Source organism: Ciconia boyciana, chromosome 17, assembly GCF_034638445.1.
Source record: "Ciconia boyciana chromosome 17, ASM3463844v1, whole genome shotgun sequence".
NCBI classification, from domain to species: domain Eukaryota; kingdom Metazoa; phylum Chordata; class Aves; order Ciconiiformes; family Ciconiidae; genus Ciconia; species Ciconia boyciana.
This window is the reverse complement of record NC_132950.1, coordinates 9,457,236-9,479,555: the sequence shown is the minus strand read 5'-3', so window position 1 is coordinate 9,479,555 and position 22,320 is coordinate 9,457,236. Positions and strand designations below refer to the sequence as shown.

General features: G+C 38.3%; 1 protein-coding gene across 9 annotated transcripts in view; it reads right to left on the bottom strand.

The window, feature by feature from the left end:
- VMP1 (vacuole membrane protein 1) overlaps positions 1–22,320 on the bottom strand; it is a 70,354-nt gene that overhangs the window by 14,310 nt on the left and 33,724 nt on the right. For all 9 annotated transcript variants that reach the window (XM_072882215.1, XM_072882211.1, XM_072882214.1 and 6 more), the window contains 3 exons: positions 7,902–7,982; positions 4,088–4,204; positions 1,584–1,645 (listed from right to left, as the gene is read on the bottom strand). In XM_072882215.1, the coding sequence (XP_072738316.1) occupies positions 1,584–1,645; positions 4,088–4,204; positions 7,902–7,982 (260 nt within the window). The remainder of the gene's footprint in view (positions 1–1,583; positions 1,646–4,087; positions 4,205–7,901; positions 7,983–22,320) is intronic.

The window sequence follows — 22,320 nt, the reverse complement described above, 5'->3', positions numbered from 1 at the left end:
AGTAGCCACATTTCTCTCTTTTTTTTTTTTTTTTTAAATGTTCAAAGCAACAAATTAATTTTGAAGTTTGTTACAAACCAGACACCCAATCAGAAGATCAGGAAGTAATAAAGTCAGGATTTGTTTCATTAGTGAAATGCCCTAGAATGTTTCTTTTGACACTCCTTCTTCTTTCTATAGCATTGCTACTTCAAGTTTACATATTTTAAAAGGAATTATTTCCAGACATTCCTCCCCTGCAACTGTTCTTGAGGAGTGTGGCTTTTTGGTTTCTATGTGAAAATAGTTATTACAGTTTGGATAGCAAAGTGTCAATCAATTTGCCCCAAATAACAAGTGAAAGACCTTGGAAAAGTAGAAACACCTTAGAATTTATTTTATGGATCCATATTAGGTATCTAGTTTAAAAAAAAACCCACAAAACCAACAAACCCCACAACAGTAAAGCTTTCTATTTAAATGTTAGAGACTCACATGTAATACTTTAAACCTGCATCCCTGACATTAATCTGATCAGTGTACTGAAAACAGGCAGTAGCTTCCCCCCAAGAACAAAGAATTGTTCTTTTGAACAATTAAGCATGAATTTTGCATGAAATCCATATGATTTGATCTAGTTGCCTAGATTTAAATTTAATTGCATACTTTGTTTGCATTCAAGCAGTCTATGGAACTTCTGCATGGTTAGAGAGGCACCGTTGCGATGTTATTTGCTAGATTACCAGGCAGGAAACGTTAACGTCAACAATGGATTTTAAAATTACACAGAATTTCATGACTGAACAGGTAGATATGAGGCAAAAATCTCACACTTCATCATCAGTGTCCAATCTTCATTCAAACCCACTGAGGCAACATGTAAGTATGTTGTTTTAACTGTGTCGTCCCCCCCCCAACTGTTGTTAGCTGGGTTTTTGCTTAGTTTTCTTGTTTTAAACTGAGATTTTCACTTAAAAAATAAAATAGTGATCAATTACTGAAGAACTCAGTCCAAAAAAAAAAAAAAAAAGACAAACTTTCTCAAAATCGGAGCAGTTTATCCATGAAAACTGTCATTCCTCCTATGAAAAAACAAGTTTAACAGACTGGAGATATAACTCTACATACCAAACATTTTATGTCAGAATTTGTCAGAATTAAAACAGATTTACTATTTTAAATGTATAAGGTAGTCAAATTATGGAAGATGTTTATTGTCATCTTGGGACACTGCATAAATCACAACAGTTCTTTCATTTTTTTGTCCTAGGAGCACACTACATTGAAGACAGTCCATAAAAACCCAGTCTATTTGCAGCTAAAAGTGTAGCTATCTATAATTGGAAGAGCTGTATCCTATTTCTGGGGGAAAGTTAACTGTTGGTACTACATACTCAGGCCATCTGACCTTCTGTGCTGTTATGTTTCTTGAAATACTTGAAGCCCTGGAGGTGAGGAATGAAGTTGCAAATAAGACCTAAATTATGTGTTGGCCAAAGCTTGCACTTTGAAGCAAAGCACGATGTTCAGCACATCTAATTTGCCTCCTCCAGTATTTTTCCACTTAATGAGTGAAGGTATTACTGTGTTAAAGAATTACTCACCCGATTAGGGACACCATCTGCTCCACTATATGTTTGCTGAATGTTATAATAACGAAAAGTTTCTGTAGGAAGGAAAACATCAGTTAGAGAAACATTTGATCAAAAGGGAAGCAGAGACAATGGGGTACAACAGTTTATGTTCCTTTCCAACCGGACAGCTTCTCTAGCACTCACACATAGTTTTCCCTTCTCTTTTCTTTCAAGATCTTTATTTATCAATACTCTTCAAAAAGAGGCAGGAGAGAGAAAAGCTGTTCACTTTATTATTCTATTTCCTCATAGATTTCATTTCTTGCAATGTTTTTGTAGCCTGTATTACTAACCATTCGCATCCTCCCCAAACTTCAATTCCCAGAAGCTCAAGGTCATTTTACTCCGTCAACAATGTTTTAATGGAAAAACAGTCATCACCATGCAGAAAAATTCACATCCCCTTACACAAACACATGTACTTAAAGATCACAGAAGTGAAAAATCATGTATCTTTTAGTTCCCTAGTTCACGTGCTTCAGGCAGAAGCATGACAAAAAATACTTAGAGAAGAACAAAGTAAGAGCCATTGGGTACCTGTGTTCAAAAACTTAGATTGTCACTGTCTCTAATGCAACAGACTATTTGGAACAGGGTAATTTCAATGAAAGAAACTTCCGTAACACATAGCTTATTTTGCAGAAAATCCAAATGTCCATAATTTTGCCACTCCCTTCTCTTCTAACACAAGTTAAAATGTTGTTAAAATAGCCTTTGCTAATTCCACTTGTGTCCTATTGGACAGCTTGTTCTTCTCCAAAGAGTGAGCAAGACTGCGTGTAGATGCGTATGCACACACAAACAGTTCCCACAGTCTCCTTAAATCAGTTTAAACATGATCTAATGAGAACTGCATTCAGTCTGGAAATAAGGGATGTGACTAGAACTACACAAAATGATTTTGTGGTCCGGAGGAAGAGGCCAGTTAAAAGCAGCTCCAGGATGGCCAGTGCACCAGAGTCACTCGCTTCCTGTCTAGAGAAAGATTTCGTTAAAAGCCTTTTCCATGACTCTTGCATTTCCTAAATTCCAAATTGCAGCAAGATCACTACAAAAATCAAGGCTATTGCACAAGAGTATGCTTGAAACCAAGCATGGCAGAAAACAGAATTCTAATAGCAGAACGTATTACAAAATAAGATGATTTACCAACTGTACAAGACACTGGGAAATATTTTTTCACTTACGTTTGATCTGAGTGTGGAGCACTATAAATTACATAGCAAACATTCTGCTAGCTAAACAGGACAAATAAAATAATAAAAGGAATATTACACAAATACTATTTCACTTTTCTGTGTTGCCAGAACAAATTCTAACAGTACACAGATTTAAAAGCAGAAAAATTCAGATAATACAAAAATAAGTGTGGAGAAAAAGTTGATCTATCACACTAAATGAAAGAACTTTCAGATCTATTTATTATTTTCTGTTTAAGGACTGGGCAAAGTAAAATAACCATTTACAAAAAGATGGGAAGAAAAAAGGGTTGAAGACTGCAATCTTCTGTTCAGGGCAAGAAAAATATTTTTAAGCAGCTTGATGAGGGGACTAGACAAGTAATTTTATACTACTGATAGCTTCTGCTATTTTAATGTAGCGACAGCAAAGATTTCCAAGCACCACAGCTACGGGCACTGCACCAGTGCTATGGAGATGCTTAAGAAAAGACAAGCCCCAGCTGAAAACATTGGTTCTAAGCATTACAAATAGAGCGATGTAGTTCATGATAGAGCACTAACCACACCGCCACCCATAAAGAATCACCAGGGAATCGATACTTCATCTTTCCTTGGACAAAATGGTGATGCGTTTTAAAAGCGAGACTCCAAATTTTTGAAAGCAACTGGAGATTCCAGTTGCCGAATTCGGAACATCCAGTAAGGCACTGAGTTAGCAAGAAAAAACTGGACACGCTCTGAAATCAGGCCCTTTCAAAATCATATAGACTGAGGACACCAAAAATCGCTAACCATGCTTGCAAGCTATGGACAACATGCCCAGAGACGTACCCTCAGACCGCTTTCTGCAGGGCCCGAGACGAGCGGGGTTTTCTCCACACACTCAACTGAGATAAAAGGGAGCATTTAAACGTGCCGCTTAACCGGTAAAGGCTAGTTGCAGTGCTCTTTGAAATGAGTATTTGTTACCAAAAAGGCAAGTTCATTATGAGTACGAAGTTCTTTCAGCCTGGTAAAAACCGTAGGTAAATAACTTGGCTAACCACCAATTTCCTGAGTGGTGTAGGCAGCGAGCTCATTAGTTTGTAGCTATAAATTATTCAGTTGCCTAAGTTTTGAGCATAAGAAGCCTAGCAGATCCTTTATTGTAAATCCTTTGCACCAAATTAATTTCCATTACTTCAGGTCAGGAAGGGAGACTCCAGAATTCATTACGAAGTTACTACAGTGTAACAGTCAAAAAAACATAAAAAAGTCTTCACCCCAGAGCCCTCAGGGATGTGTTGTACTTGCCTGGATGTGCATTTTAATTACTGCTTTCCCAATCAAGGTTGCACCAAAGAAGGTCCAGAAGGGAACCAGAAAGTGTCCACATGTTATCCCGGCCAGGTCAAACAGAGGGTTTGGAATCTATGAAGTGCAAGGGAAAGAAGTCCATGAATTGCAGCACTTACTTAGATGAACAGGAACACGACAGACTTTGAAACTTTGAAAAATGAACATTTTCCTCTTATTCAACTTGATCCAAAACTCTTGTGCCTTAATACTCACAAAAATGTTAATGTTGCACCACATAACTTAAGTCTCTGGGATTCAGCTAGACAATGTCCCAGACAATTCCATTCTCATGGTCCCTCCTTACCCCTGGATTTTAAAAAAAGCTAACAAAAAGTTTTCCATGTGAAATGCACAGAAACCACAGTAAAGCCATTTTGAGTGATTTATCAAATTTTCTCACTGACAAGCACATCACTCTTGGAAGCTAGCGTTCAAAATTATCCCCAGTGATTTCCATCTGAGAAAGTACATTAAAAACTGGCATTTATAGTCATATGTATCCAGTTTAAAAGCACTGATTAGATTTTATTAAGCATATGCATTTCATTTAAAATTAAAAGATTTTTTTTATTATTGTTAAACTGTTGGCTTGACGTTTGGTATTGTGATACTATCTGTAAAATATTTTTGAAATTAAACCAAGAAAGTATCCAAATTCCAACCTTTCACACTTAGCATGCAGTACAAGGGCAGACTGTCTGAGCAAACGCATGGGGTATGTGTAATTCACAGTAGCAGTGTATTCTGGGCTAATATCCTGCAGTATTTGTGTTGTTTTCTTACACAAACAAATAAATATAGAGTGTAGATTGCTAAAGACCATAAAAGATAGTAACTTTGCAACCGACTGAATGGAAATCTGAAATCTGTGAGAAAGCTTATGAGGGTTATACTTAGCTGTTACAGACTAGCAATTCAAATTTATGAGCACCCACAACACCACCTGCATAGGAAGAAATCTGAAACGGTCTCTAATCATGCCCCGAAACGGTCTCTAAACATGCTCCACTTCAACTAAAATGATTCTTTACCTCTGACAGCTGTCTTAGCCATAGGAGGCTAGTAAATTATTTACTTATACCACAGTCAGATAATTTTGCTCTTCTGAGCCAAGTCTGCTCTAAGTCTCAAGTATGTTCTTTGTTGGGTGGTTTGAGGTTTTTTTGTAAGTTCACAGCACATTTTAATTACTGCATTACTATCACCATAGAGGGAGCAACATGCTTTAGGTAGGAGTAACTGTGGATTTCATCAATACATTAAACGGATCACAGTAAAAAGTTACTCAACAAGTCCGCATTAGGGTCTATTAGCAGGCCAGCGAGGTTTTCTCTTTGTTTGTTTTTGAAAAAACACACACACGCAGTACTGAGAGTTGCCAAAAAAGCCCACAAAGACAGGAGGGCAAATTCTCGCAAGTCACAGCAAGGATCTTCCAGGGCTAATTCTTGCTTTGTTCCTTCCCCAGGGCTGCCTTTACATAGGAATTAAGCTCCACACAATAATATAGCTTTCTTATTGCCACTAAACAACATTGCGTTCCGTTGACTTCACTGGATAAACTGGCAAAGTTTTAAATTCAATTTGATTGTGTTTTTATGTAGCATTTAGAAGCCATTGCTTGACAGACAACAACCTGCAGCTAGGACAGTCACTACCACTTTACAAGCAAGTTATCTAATCATAAAAAATACACCCAACTAAAATACTGTTTAAAATCCCAAAGTAAGATCGCAATGGTAAGGGGGGCAAGTAAAGGAGACACCTTCTAGCATACGGAGAAGCAGCAATAAGCAAGAGAAGCCCTGAAACAAAGCCCTGAAGCTCATGGGGGAACACCCAGCTCCACGGAGCATACATGGGGGCTGCCTTCCTCACCTACAGATGCAACAAAAATGTGTAGCTTTGAATCCCTGTGCTTTTTCAGTGCCCCTGCCACATTTAACTCCACCCTTTTTCCTGCTACTCTGCAGTTATTCTGTAAACACATTTACTAATCCTCAAGTGTACTGTGGTGGATTCATGATTCCCCATCCCTCCCCCGACGCGGGGCAGCCTATATAAGCAAAGGGAAGCTGGAGGTCGGAGCGTGTTGAAGAACAGTGCAGCAAGCAGGTAAGAAGTTAAGCAAATGTTTAAGTATTACTAAGCAGGAACTACGAAGAGTTTACACATCACCCCTCATGTTTACCAACTCCTTCCTCATGTTCTCCATTTATCCACGTTTCACCTTGTCCAGCCACTCCAGTAACTCATCCCTGCCATCTACAAGCTGCTGTTCTGATTACACAAGGCAGACAAAATAGCCTATGCAATGCTGTCTCACAAGATGGTGACTAGAGAGTAATGACTCAGAGGCAGTGAAGAAGCAGTCTAAGAGCTTACTGGACGGAAAGATTTAAAGAACAGCTTGTAACCTATGTCTCCACTCTAAACACTAAGATAGTTCAAAAGATTAATAAACAGAAGTTGTATGCCAGCAGCTATAATCAGATTAATTCTTTCCAGCTAACACAGGTTACTTGCGTTTGAGCAAATAGTTAGCATTGTCATCTCTACAATTTAGGAAACTAAGAGAGATGCTAGACAAGTGTGGAATTAATACCTCACCAGCTGAGCAGCTGGCTAATGGCTGTGGTTATTCCGGAAGAATGGGATCATAGGGGACCTACACTTCCCCCCTTCACTGTAATCACATTTCTGTGCATCACATCCCACATCTTGTGTGGGGGATGGAAGAATAAGGCACACCATTCCTACCAGTTTTCATTAAGCTTCCAGAGAGAGATTTAAGCCTCAAATGGGTCAATATTTTTCTATTCCAAAAGAACAGTATTATCCTCCTCAAAACACTGAAATAGCATCAGCGGAGGTGCTCGTGTCACCTCTTGCTTAGACAGAAAAAAACCTACAAGTATTTTGTAGTTCATATAGCCATGACTCTGAAACTGGCTTCCTCATTCTGCTCCCTCTGGTCCCTAGTGACCCAAAGATATCTCCAGAGCAGACTTTGGAGAATTACTGTGGGTGGATATCCTAATCAGGATTTGTACAGGTAGTTTTCCACTCTTCAATCTGTGTATAACTTTGGGTTTGAAGATGTCAAGCACAGTAAGCTATAGGACATAAACACCTAACGAAATTGTAATATGGTTCCAGCAGAATCTATAGGTAATAATACAGCTCTTGCTATATCTTGCCAGCTAATAATCTGGGCTAGGAAAGTCCCAACAGGGTAACCGTCAGCGGGGCACACGATCTGATCTGCCAAATACCCACTAACACAGAGCAGTGAGCAGCAGTGTGCATATGCCTTTGTTAGCGAAGACATCAAACGCAGGGAGCACCCCTCGTCTGAAACAGAAACATAGAAACTTCTTGAATTTTAAGAATGTTCTAGTTGAGACTCTTGTAGTTTAAGTCTTCCTTACTCTGACAAGCTTTTAGCATCTTTAGTGAACTGACCTGTTTTTATCAGGTTTCACCACACCATGCTGAACTATAGAACTGTCAGCTGGGCTTTTAGGCAGAATTCACTGTGTTTGGTACTAATCTAGGACTGGAGTTTCTCCATGCTATTGTACTTGCCAGTACCACAACCACCTCCTTGCCCTAAGCACCACAGAGAACGCAGAAATAGCAAACAAGGCATGAAGATCCATATGGACTCAAATAAAACCAAGTCACGTTTCATAGCATTAATTTCATCGCAATACATTCAATCTGCAATTTGTGATTATAAACCCCTCTGTTACTGAAATGAACTTACTGAAGCGCAGGCCAAAATGCCGAAGAACCCAACCTTCTGCACCAGGTTCTGGACAGCCAGTTTAGCCCGGGAAGCAAAATCCTGCAAAGAAGAAAACAAAGCATTAATGAGGCAAAACCCAAAATGAACATACCTCAAGCTGTATGGGATTTCAATATCCTCTGTGCTATGGGATTTCCTAATTAGCATTTGGGAGAATTTTTAAAATAAAAAGTCCAGTTTGAAACGCTGGGCTTAGAGGGAAGAGAGAGAAATTCACAGTGCTCAGTGTGAAAATCTAGCCACCCACATGGATTGAGCTCTGTTTTTCAAAACCCTGCAAGTGGCACCAAGTTCGCACTACTATGGAAACAGGTTTTCCAGTATTTATTTCCCTATATCTTTGAATTGTCAATGCTGCTTATACCTTATTCCTTAAACAGCAAAGGGACTTAATTTCCTTCAATACCATTTACATTAAAAAGGTACTTTCTCAAAACACAAAGCCAGAGTATAATAATCCCATTATATCCTGAGATGTCTGCTCTCAAACCCAGGATCTTAATCAAAACAGCTAATTCCAGGACTCTCTACAACAGACTTTTAAAGTTCATTAAATCCATAGAGTTGAATCTAAAATACTTCAAAAGCAAAAGGTGGCAGGCCATGTAACATTTGAGCTGTTCTTTACAAAAAGATGCTAAGAACATGCTGCCTACTTTTACTCTGTGATCACAACTTTCAAAACATATTAATGACAAACTCAAGAGTCTCCAAGTTTACCAAATACACAGTAAACATTTTTAAAAGCAAAAATAAAGATTGTCACAAGCAGTTTATTTGAATGTGAGAAGTGAATTTACATGAGAATAAAATTCTTTTGAAGGGAAACTGTCCAAAAAGTTAAAAACAGGGTGAATATTATCTATTCAGGCTTGGTAACAGCAGTTATAGAAAGCTGAGTATCTTTGGTAACAGCAAACTTTAAAAAGTAATTATTAATTCTTTTTTTAAAACCTATGAATAAGCAATAAAAAGCTGATTTGCCAGTAGCAATGCAATATTCACTGATTTGCATTTTGTAGAAAACGATCAGATAAATTTCACAAGGAAGTTCCTTTAATCAATAATTAATGAAATTCTAAATTCCACACTTCAAGATAACTACAAGATAATCCAGATTAAATTTACGCAATTTTAACTTTGTTACAATTCTGTTGAAACCTTCAATACTATATACCAATGCAAGTAAATTACAATTACTTGACAATGTCCTTGCATATTATTTAAATCCTGAACTGTAGAACTGACATAATTTTCTATGCCAGATTAAAAAAACAAAACAAAACAACCTGTGATAAGGCCATTTGCTATCTTTTTACATCCCTTTTTCAAGTAGTAACTTTTCTCCATTACAGTGCTTTAAAAATAGTTAACAAATTCTCAAATAAAAAAACCCAATTCTTACTGAAAACAGAAGAATTCAGTTTATTATGCTTTATATTTGAAAAAAAATAACCCAAATGAAAACAAATACTTCAACTTAAAGAAAAATGCCAAATAAATGAGATTCCCTACATCTTTCTTGAAAACTTGTTCCTGACATCTTTTTTGTTTAACTCCTAGGATACGTACAGCATGCATGAGTGATTAAAACCTACTCCCAGTGAGGCTGATACCAAACACTTGAACTTGTTTGCAGTAACAGGTCTAGAACATGCTTACATGACAAGGAAAGTTACATTTTTCATGCTTTTCAGTTAAAAGAGTGCATTTTGACACAAATCGTTAGAAAGAACAAAACATAATAATTTACCAGTGAACCAAGTCCAAAAAAATCTTGTAACATCAGGAGCAGTTCCTTCTCAAACTAAAATGCCCTCATCGTTATTTCCAAGTTAACAGATGATCACTAATACAGGTCAGCACTAATACACCCGCTCAGTCCCACTGAGGATTTAGGACCTGAACTGAAAAGGATGCAAGACTCTTTCGCAGCGTGCGATCACACAGCTATCAGCAAAGGAAATAAAATGCAGCACACTAAGGAGACAACAGGTATTTGGATTCCTTAACCAAATACAAAGTAGAAATATGCATTCGGAATTTCTCTACGAATTAATTTAAAATGAAAAGGTGCGCTAAAGCAAAACAGTAACGTTGTCCTTTCAACAACAGATTTTGTTCTTTGAAAAGGTGAACTGAAAAAGTGGTGCCTTATGTAGGAATTTCCTAAGATGCCTCTCCCTGTACTCTACAACAAAGCTGAATGGGACCATGATATTTTCAGTTCCTATTTTGTTCACCATTTCACAATGCTCATGGGGTTAGAACAATATTTTCACTTTTATAAGCCAATAAAGAATTTTTCACAGCTCCATAAATCTCATTGTAAAGTATCTTTAAAATAAAACACTACAATCCAATGATTCAAATAGGTCCATGATATATTTCAATGGAAGCTGTTTCTATTCTAATTTTAACATATTTACCCATTATCTTAGACTGCATTGCTAACACACTGTTGTATTAATTTTCACAAGCTGGAATTGGAAACAAACTCTCTAGTAAGTGACCTATAAACTAATGCTTGCAGCACAGCTGGTTTAATAAAATATATCATTATAATTATATATAAATTGACTGTATTAACTTAGTGTAAGCACAGTGCACCATTTTTCATTAAATTTCTTAAAAATAAACAGCTTCCCTCACCTACATTTCTAGAGTGCTGCAAAATTCAAGACTGCCTAAAACCTCATTTTTTCTCTCCAGCTAAAACCATACAATTTTTGTTATAAAACCAATGATGAAAGTGTTGCAAAAAGTATAACAAGTTTGTCTCGCAAAAAAACCCAAAACCCAAACCAATGTTGGGGCAATTTTTCTCATCTTATTAATTCATAACTCTCTTTTTTCCCCAGTTATTACTCAGATTGTTTCTTCTTTACTTTTTTTACATTCATTGTCTATTACAAAGTACTCCATGGAAAGCACAGCTATAGTTCTACAAATTTCAGTCAAGAACTTCTAATTTGTCTTCCTTTTTCAAACTTTCCAAATAAGTCAAAAGAGAGAAATTAAGGATTTTTTTTTCCTATTTTCTACGATCTAATGCAGCCACAGATACAAATAATTTGCATGGTAACATACATGAGGTTTGCAACAAAACTATGTATTTGCAGTCTCAACATTTACTTTAATGCAGACAAGTTCAGAAATACATCTGTTTGGTTGCTTCCTTAAATTTCATTTGTCAAATCTTTGCGACATCTGCAATAATAAAAAAACCTTAAAAGTTTCATTTCTCAGAGAATACAATCATCAGTTTCACAACTTTTACCTATTTCACAATATAATTTTTCTGTTATAAAGCCTGCACAGGGAACAAACTTTTCTCTACTTTTTGTAAGCATTTGAAATAAAAGCAAAACAACTTTCACAACTTATTGCTTTAAAAAAACCAACCAAACAAAGAGACATAAAAGTTCAGCTACTTACAGGCAAAACATTTTCCCCCAAAATTAAAGTATCTAGACTGGGCTCGACTCTCAGCTAATGTGATTCATTCTCTATAACATTTCAGGATACTTTAGCTCACTATGTCCTTTTCAAAGCTGATTTGTGTTTTTGGTTTGGAAATAGATTTCCTGCAACTGCTACAATACAGACAAAGGAAGGTTAAATGATTAAACATTACTTCATTGGGTTAATCATCAGATCTCAAGAATTGGAATGGAAATAAGAGGCATAAAAAGGTCAGTGCTGAAATACTGATTCACAAGTCTCAGCTGGCGGCTTGAGGAAGTTTGCTTCATGTCTGCCTTTAGTAAAATGGCACATTTTATTGATACCAGCATTTCATTACTACATGTTGCAAAAGCAAAACACCCTCCCAAACCTCCAAACCTGAAGGGATACTAAAGAGAAATGACATGTTTTGCTGCTAAGTAAGATTTACCACAATATTCCTCCTTTAACTATGCATTATGGTGCAGCTTTGAGTATAACTTAACATGGACCGTTTATCCCTATAAAAAAGCCCTCCTTCTTGAAAGAGTGAATGGACAATCTTGTCTTAACTATAAGGCTTCGTCCCATCCCTCTGTTTTATTTTGTTTCCATTTATAATTTAAATCTCTATTTCTTCTTTCTCCCTTCATTGTAAAGTTGCACAAGCTCTTCTGTATTTGAGTAAAGAATGTTTCACTGGATTTAGTTAACAAGTTCGAGGGAAAAAAAATAAATCAATTTTTACTCTTTTCCTTCTCTAACACCGATTTATTATCAGAAAACAAAACGGTCACAATTTCTTGTTCACACTGAAATTGTGAAGCCTCTTTTTTCTTAATATCTAAGAACAGAGACTGTTCATGGATCCCTAGCAAGCAACTCGTTGATGGTTACCAAGGAGCTCTGAATAATCAGCACTGGATTGAATCCCATAGTCCTTACAGAAACAACCCATAAGACTTCGGCAGAAGCTATTTTCTTGAAAGACTGCACAGATGGGCCTATAACGATTATGTAATATAACAGTTTATTTTCTAACACGAAGTTGCAATCAGTTTTTAGGAGCATCAAGAAAGCTATGACTCCCTATCACAAACCAACTCTTCCTTGCATGCAGCAGTGATGATAGTTGTCAATCTCTGAAAGATATGATCCAGAGTTTGAATGATTTGCGGCCCAGAAAAACCTCTCTTCTATCATAATTTTTTCCCCGCTGTAAATATGTCAAGCACTTTACAAATATCTTGGTTATACTGGTGGATATAGCAAAAAGAAGGCGGCCAGTAAAGAAAGGAAGGAATATATGAGACTAAATTCAATCAGAAGTCCATAGTGCTTGTATTCTCTACCAGTAAGAACAGACAGTGACTTAATGTAGGATGAGGGGGAAGTCACTGATGCGATTATTAATGCAATCGCTCAAGCAGGGTATCAGTTACCTAGCAGATGGTAGCCTTAAGAAGTTCAAAATATATTTCTGGAAGGCTTGGGAGGGGGTATGCAGGATTTGTTACTCTAATAAAAAACATAATCGTGAATGAACATCAAGAAAAATATAAAGACATAAGCAGATCTGAAGTGAACATGTTGCACCTTGAGGGAATGGGTCCTCTACAAACAAGGAGAATACTGAAGTTGCTGTAGAGACAGGTATTCATCCTAGTGCCAGCAGACTCCCCTGATGCGAATGTGTAACTTGCAAGTAAGGAAGAAGTGGACAATCCTTCAAGATCTGAGCAAAATTTATCTTATGGTTATAATATTTACTTACTAGAAACAAAGTTGAATTATCCAAATAATAACCTGAAGAGGAGAACACTTTTTTTCCAATGATTGAAGACGATGTATGAAGCTACCATCTCAGATTATTAAGATTATAAATTCCTTAACATTTAAAAAGCTGCCTACTAAGACAGTGCTCCTTTTTATGTAAAAATCTGAGTTATGTTAAAAATGAGCTGCACAATATTTTGTTTCTTCTGGCTTTCTATTACAACACAATGGAATCAAACACAACTTATGGGAGAATGACCATTTGTGGTTAGGCAATGAATTCTAGAATTTCAGAGGACTGGGAAGAATTATTAACTCATTGAAATAACACATTAACTGCAGAAGAGCAGTTTTAAAGAAGTCAGATAGCTACCTACAGCCTGAGAGGTTACAACACACATCCATGCTAAGAAAGCAGTAGATCAGCAATGACGTTTAATGATCAACACAGTAACCTGGAGTTAGGATGAGGAGAACAGAGATCAAGATACACTTGATAGTCGTTGCCTATCACTGCAAATAGTTCATTACTCAGTGACCAAAGAAACCATTTCATACCTCTCCTGCAAGACATCAAAGGTCACAGATCTCATGAGTAAGGTTCCAGTAAGTCGCAAGCAGGAATATTTTGATAGTGGTTCATGGCGGTACTGATCTCCCACTCCGTCAGCTGCAGTGCCTCTCAACTTCTAAACATGTATGGAAAGGGCTGTGGCCCTGGATCTCTGTTCTAGCTTTCTCAAAAATAATCCCAGCTTAATGCAAATAAGGGGCAAACTAAAAGGGGATATTTCCATCCTGGTGCCTGGAGAGAAGAGGGTGCGAGAGGTAAGGTTTAAACGTACTTATCACTCGAAACTCTGGGAAAGAAAGGCCCTGTCTTGAAAAGTGGGCTGTCAAAAGACAAAGTTAAAAGAGGTTTTCAAGGATTACTGAAAGCAGCTAAGGGAAGGTGGCAGATGGAAGCAAGCAATGAAGTTTGATAAAAGAAAGGTATTTACATACGATAGGCATAGGACAGACATTCCAGATTAAGAGGACTGGCTCAAATTCTAAGCTTGGGAAGGAAATAAATTTCACTTCACAAGTCTGGGTTTTCTGAGATACTAAGTTCTGGAAAAGGAATAGGGTAATCATATGGGAAAGTTACAAGAGAAAAATACACCCATGTTGAAAATGAAAACCGTTTTGGAAAGTACAATATGAAGATGACTGAACAGTAATGAAACAGGGCCCTTGACTTCACAGGCTTTACCAAAAAGCTGTGGAAAGACAAAAGAGCAGTACCTACAAAACCTCATTAAACAGACTATGTCAGAGATCTGAGGACTTCGAGCGAGTAAGATTTCTAAACCATTATTCAGAATATTTGTAGGAAAGGATGAGCATACGGTAGGTACTACATACAAATCCCAAGTCAACAAGAAATCAAATATACAGGTGAATTCTTCTACTAGCCTTTCCTAGGACAAGAATACTGAATGCAGATTGTTGAGGGAAATGTGCATTTATTTCCACATCTGTTTGTGTTCAAATTCTTGAGGTTGGTTGCATGTTAAGGGGTGATGCTGCAATCCACAAAGATAATCGGAAAGATGCTCATCTTTGGGACTTTGTAAACTCAGACATATGAGTAACTACAATTAGTTCTTGTGCCAGAAAAAGTGAAGTTTTTCCATAGAAAATACTGTTAAACCTATTGTCCTCATAATCAGATTTTAAAACTGCTGTTTAGAAAAGAAAGACGTAAGAAGCCATAGATAGAGCCGTGAGCAGAGTCGAATCCTTTGCAAGTCGTATGGGAGCAGAGCGTAACAGAGTGAAGTGTTCATTCCAACAGCAAGCTTTGCTTTCCTTGGTCATTTAATTTTAACCTGCCTTGGAATAAAAGTGTGAAACTTCCGAGTAATGGATCCATTAGATGGTAAATAAGATGTCCCATTAACATGAGTAGGAAGGAGGTCAACCACGTCTGGATTTAACAAACTATTAGCATTAGGAACTTCTAGGTATTTTCTTCATTTCATTAACCAACTGTACCATGGTAAGAACATTTTATTTCCCTCATTTCTCTCTCTCCCCTAGACCTTGGGGGAAGAACCAGCAAATGCTTCTTCATAATAAACTCCATCTCAAGAGCTTTAGTTTCAAGATTTTAGACTGTTACAATCCAACACCATGCTCAAGTTTGGAAGCGATATACCAAAATTAACTCATATTATAGAGCTCAACGAGTTAGTAGGCACTCTCAAACTTAATGCCAGCATTTTCTACAACTAGAACTGGAGCCTTCAGACTTCTACATAAAAAGTCCTTTGCTTCACGTGGTAAGAATAAAGAAATTTTGTAACAAATAAGACACAATTAAAGGAAACAGTCTGAAGGAAGAGGAAGGAGCATGCCCTTTGAGTCCTATCAGATCTGTCCTGTAGAGCAGTAGCCCTTTTAACCACATCCCCTGCCACCTCTACTCACTCTTCATTTCAGGTCTGTGCAGTACCACGAAGCAACATGTCCCCTTTGACACTTTACAATTTTACAGTGGTGCACGAAAGCATGAAATAAAATGTATTATTTCTTTGCTTGCTAAAGAATTACTTTCTGTTCACATCTTGTAGGTGATCTGGCAGTGAGCAGATCCTGCAATCTATTTCATGGAAGAGAGTTGTCAGTTTGCCGTGTCAGGGAAGCAGCAAGGCTGTTAGGACAGTCCAGCGTTGGAAGAGATTACCCAGAGAGGTTGTGCAGTCTCCAGTCTTGAAGGGCTTCAAGACCAGACTTGACAATGCCCTGAGAAACCTGAGCTGCCTCATAGGTGACACTGCTCTGAGCAAAATGTTGGCCTAGAAACTGCCTCAGGTCCCTTTCCAGATGAATTTTTCTGCGATTCCATAATGAGATACTAGCAGCCACCTACAGAGAGAAGAATGAAGTAAAAGAACATCCTATCACTCTGGTTCCCACACATCAGCCATTGACCTCTGCAGCCTTTGCTTCTACAGTTGAAAGCGTACGCTGGCATCGCCTCCTCCAACGTGCTGGCTGCCTCAAATACCACTGCAGCTGCACAGTGAGTGCTCATTTATCTCAAAGCTACAATTGCAATTAGTTATTGTGGCCACAGGTCTGCCAACCTGTTATAGCGGCATGACGAGCAACTCCAGGATGTCATTAATTTTTTTATCAATTACAAATTATAAAGTCCTATTTTGGGGGGGTTTAAGATCCAGACATTGTAAGGAAGGGCTCATGATTGTTGGAATGAAGCAAGTTATTGCTTTGCTTTAGCCATCAGCACCAGGAAAGGAAGCAGTTTTTGATAGCCAGACAAATAGATTGACCTTTTCAACCCCTGACAAAGCAGAGCCAAAGTCACCAGCACTGAAAAAAAATACACTGTTCCTCCACAGAGAACTTAGAAATAAGTTAAGGAAGAAAACCCATGCACAGAAAAACCACTTGTAGAATAAAAGTGAGCAATTTCTTACACAGCTGACAAATCCTTTTGCACACATAAGTCTTCCTACTCAGCCTAGCCAGCAGATGTGCAATGCTAAGCATACCTCTCGCTTGTTCTCCCTGGGAAGTGGCAGAGGTTCCCAGACAGCTTAGAGAAGTGGTCTGCATACCAGACTCTTGTACAACACGGATATTTAAACAGTGTCTGGAGCAGGAGGAAAAAAGTAGCCATTTTCTTGATTATGATACCATAATTGATTTCTATCGGTTATTGAAGGCTCTCCCTGAAAAAATATTTTTGAAGCAGCTTATCTGACCCAAACTTTTGATCATTTATTGGTCTTTCTCAGAATACTGGGGAGTGAAATATCAAATATTTAGGACCAAATCGTTCCCTTAGAAACTTGTGTTGATCATCCCTGCCGCACACAGAGCAGAGCATGCAAATTCAATGGCAGAGTTCAACCGCTTCTCCACAACTACAGTGCAAATGCAGCTTGCAAGATTTCCAGTAAACCTGGTGACATTCTTTCTGAAAAGGTTCATTTCTGTTGCAAAGTGAGAGATTTGTTACTGAAAAAATGCCTCTGAGCTAATATCCTAATATTGAGTGAAAATATTGCAAAGTAATCCAGATTTCTTCAGTGGCTCGATAATTTCTGATTTATGTACTTACACACTAAACATTAAAAGGACAGAGGGCCGAGTAAACGAGTCTTAGGGAACAGACATTATCACAAAGAGCGTTCAAAGAAGAATGTGAAAAAGTCCTCTCTAGATTACCATTAGCAAACGCAATGTAATGCTTATTGCTGTTTTTTCCTTATCTGTAAGCAGGTGTGCAAATGAATAGAACAATGCAGGCACAAGACTGCCCTATTCTCTTGCCAGTGTCCAAAGAAATCCAGCAAGGAGGTGGCTTACACATTTGTTACTCATAGCTCCTATTGTCTACCCTCTGCCTATGTTAACTCTTTGCTACCTCTTTTTCTCAGGAAGTCCTCTATAACAAGCTCTCTTACTTAAAGCTTTCATGGACTCACTCCAAAGCTTATTTCAACTCACTGATTTTGGAGACCAATTTAAAACTAAGCTGATACTTAGTATATTCACTGCTTATTCTCTTGTCTATGAAAAAAAACCCACCACACTTTACTATTAGTCCATTACCAGTTTGCCATCTCACTCTCAAGCTATAGCATTCATAGGAAGTTTCTAAAGTGAAGCTTCCAGGTTTGAGTCGTTTTGAATTTCCATTTAATTGTGGGCTAAGACAAAAGAGGTAAGATACCTCCCCTACATATATTAACAAATGCAGGCAAACTTCAAGGAATGCAGTGCGTGAAGACAAGCCTCCTGCTGGCCACCCATCAGGCAGCCTAGACCAAACACCAGCAATCTCTTTCTCGTACGGCACAATTAATAAAGAGAGGAAGCTGATGAAGAAAGGGGGTGACTGGAAGACTGAGCAAGAGAAATTATGAACGGAATTTGATGTCAGGTTTAAACAAGTTACTTCTGGGAAAGTAAAAAAAAAAAAAAAAGAAGTGAAGGTTTTCCAGTTGTTGTATGTGACTCTACCACTTCCATTTTTATGATAACTGCTTTATAAAAACTTGCTTGTGGTCTGCTTTAACTTCTTTCTTCCTGTACCGAATACCCTTAAAAACTTTTCATTAAACAAGCCAGCAGCCAGGGAATCCTTTTCAAGCAGAAACTTATCAGCTACTAGCTGCTAGTTTAATCATGGGACAGACCCAATTTTAATTTGGCCATCTTCTTTTACACTGCTAATTAAGCAACATTTTGCTTATTAGTTGAACCTAATCATTCCATTTGAATTAAGTCACAGTGTCGTGTCAGAACACAGTGCTGGGTTCTCCAAGTAACCATGGCTGGGTGTGGTAGCGTACTTTGTTCTGCTTCTGCAAAGAGAAACCCCGCATGAAGATGTGGAAAAGCAAGGCAGCAGACCTTTCAGAAATGCTGGAAAGATGGGTTTAACATGTGTCTAACTGTCACTATCGCAAAAGTTCATCAGTTTAACTCCTTGCAGACAAGAAGCCGACTCTCCGAGCAGGAAGTTGTTCGGTGGAACTCCTGACGCAATGCAAACCGAAGCAGTTGCAGCTTAGTTTAATACAAACCCTCTTGAGTCCACGTTGACAAATTCTTTAACAAGCCCTGTGGTTACAGGGAAGCTGGTTTCAGTCTGAGTCACTCCTGTTCAAACAGTTTACTGGAAATGGAGGGGAGGGGGAATTTTCAGAGAAGTCATGTGATGGCCAGACAAACCACAACCAGTAAAGGTTCAGTGGAGTCAAAAACAGGTCCCAGCAACAACTGACATTCAGTGTGCAGATGGCACTCAATCATTTACAAACGAGTCCTGCTGCATCCCAGCATTTCTATGGATTTAACCCTTTTTCAAGTTGGTATTCTCCTTCAGAGGCAGGACACAGTTTGGAAAGTAAACAAACAGCAGTGGCTGATAGTAACATAGGCAACTAGAAAATATTTTTACATGGAAATTTGGCTGCAGCGACGCTGCACAGAAGCAAAGCCCAATGTGTAAATCATTAGTTCTTAAAAATATGCCACTTAATGAATCCAAACACTCACAGTCATTAAGAATTAGATATACAGCAAAGATATTAGTACTTTCTCCTCTTAGGAAGGAGTACCATGATACAGCAAGGGCCCACGCATTACGCATTATCACTAAGTACCTTGAGGGAAGCTGGCATTAAAAGCTTCATTTTCACCAGAAACTTCCGTGAGCTTTAAGTGCTTCAGCGTGACAGAGAAAAGATGAGAATACTTAGCAATCAGCAACTATTAAACTGGCAAAAGAGAGTCCCTGCACATGTGTGTGTAGACATGGAACTGTACAAAAGTATGCTTGCACTGTATTATTACCAATGTGCTGCCCCAGCACTAAGCAGTAGATTCACTTCCCCTAATTGCGAGGTTGGTTTGAACGGCTGCAAGGGATACTCCCTGTGGCTAAAAGGGGAGCTCTGATAAAAAACCTCCTTTGCTCTGGAATTCGACTGGAAGAGAGTTAACGGCAAATGAGATACCGTTTCAAACATTCGTAATTTTTGAATACTGCCTTAAGTATTAACAAACCGGACCAAGTTGCTCTGTTCCTATACCATGCTGGGCTCTGCATTGTGTGGAGCTCTGAGAAAAAAGAGCCTTGCTTGTAAACCACACTCCTTCTCCAGGGCAAAGCCGCCGGATTTTAACAAGAGCAGCCAGGAGGCAAGAGAAGCTCTGACGCTCCCTTTATGTAACTGGGACTAACTCACTGGCGTGCGCACACAGGGACGCACGGAAAGCAGAAGTGAGTGTTCCTTTAAAATGAGGGGCTTTTTCTCAAGTATGCTAATGGGAAGTAGAGGCAGACTTACACATCGTCTGCAGGCTAATGAGTTTTCTCAAAACCTAGCTCAAGGAGACAAGTCACTTAGTCTATTGATGGATTTTCTGTCATAAATCTCAGATCTCTTTAAAGTAAATAGTATTGTAGTCTGTGTAACTTTGAATGGGGCACTAAACCTTTATGCTGTTTAATCCTTTTTGATTATTTAGTTTTAATCTTTTTTGGTGGTTTTTTTAAAGTGCCAAGCTAGCAAGCACGTTCCCCCTCACAGATCCTTCAGGCTGGATGTTATATTCATGGTCTATTCTCACCATAGAAGATCCTCATCTGTTTCTCAAAATTACCATTGTTTTTGAGAAATAGCAGCGACAAGCTTTCTAAACAAAACACATGCAGGCAAAAACGTCAAGCCACTTGGCTTTGCCTTGTAGGCATATAGCAGCTCAGCAGAAGTGGAGGGGGAAGATATTCTGCAAAATCTAACACACCCATTTTCATGCCTTCCAAAAAGGCAGGATGAAGCGAGACCTTTAGACTGAAAGAAGGCTCCTGTCATTTGACGTCAAACATTTGTAGTAGTCTCCGTGGCATAAGACACTTGCACAGCCCCCGTGTTTTCTTAAGCATAAGGCTTCAACTTGGGAGAGTGGGAGACGCTGATGTAGGTAATAAAAATTGTTATTGAGCAATTTAAAAATAGGCAGCATAACTGCTCATGAATAGCAATTACAGAACAAATAGCGATAAGCTATGCTGAAGATTGGGATTTACTCAAGGTCATAGGAGAAGGCAGGCCTGTCTCCCACAGACATCTAGCAAAAACATGACAGAAGCCAAAGGCAAAAAGGAAGTCATATTAGCAAATGGAAAAAACTGAACTGTCAGTTTTATGAGCGCAATACAATTTAATCGGATTGTCAAAGCCTCATGTTAAAAGAGTTTTATAGAAACCAAACCACAAGTGGAGTTTAAAAAGTTTTTTTTCCTGGCCATCCATCCACAAAACAACATGCCTGAATCCAAATTCAATTGCCAAGAAAATAAAATCAAAAGTACTGGTAAATAACACCATCATTTTTCTTAACTAATTACACAACGCCATTCGTTTACTAAGGGCAGTCAATACAGCTAGCTATATTTTGGCCTGTCCTGACAAAATGCTCTCTAGCAAAAATTTTCTTCCCAAGAATCTTACTGTGCATTCTGGAAACCAACTCTGGCTGCTCCCACAACTGTACATGCATATAATTTGCTGGGAGAGTTTCAGTAAACACAGATAGCATTTCAGCTCTCGAGTCATGTATTCGACTGGTTTGGGGGGGGGTGGGGGGTGTTTGTTTTTTGGTGGTGTTTTTTTTTTTTTTACCACGACTTGATTTTTATACAGTTAGGGATTACTTTGCAAAGCAAAGACTGATGACAGAGTAAAGAACAAAGCAGACTCCCCCCCCTCCCCCCCGCATCTTTAAAGAAATAGAAGAATTTACTATTTACAATAGCAGAAAAACCCTTTGGAACTTTCTAGTAGGGGGAGGCTCTTAGGAAACACAGGGTTTACTGTTAGAATTACTAGATTGCACTCAGTATTTCCAGACAAACCACTTTCTTTCATGGAAAAACTTCATGCATTTTTTGAAGAGAAGGAGAAAAAAAGTCAAAGTATATATTTATATCAAGAAAATACCCTGGCAGAACAGTTTAAAGACAGCATTGCATGGTAAATAGCATCTGCTAGTTTTTTAATAGCAGTCTCATGACCTGTTTCAACTTAAGTGGCAGACAAAACAGGATAAGAAGGAAAAATACAGAAGAGAGATTCAGTGGCAAGTAGTTTGAGGAAAAAATGTTTAATTTCTTCTAAAACACTATCAATAACTTGCGAACAGGATGCAAACTCCTGACCTGAATGAAAAATTAGCTACAATAATATCTGACTGATGTACAGCATCAGTTGCAAACTATGCTGTAACACAAGCAGTATTTAATCCATCAAGAAAATAAATGACAAGAGCAACAAAAAGGGATTCAGAGCAGTTTGGCTGCATTTTCAGATCAGGAAAAATATGTTTCCTCAGGCTGATGAATGGGTCATGCACTGGCCCCTGAGGGGGTTAGTGGCAAGGCAGGCAAATGTCATCTGAAGGGGATGAGCTGACTGAAAATCATCTCCTGGCCTAGGGAGGCTTTAAATGCAGCTATAACAACCATGACTATGGAACAGCACCTCCTCTATCACTGGTTTGTTAGCCCACTTTCTCCCTACCTTTATTGTGCTGTTCTTGGAAGTCTAAATGAATGCAGTATTTG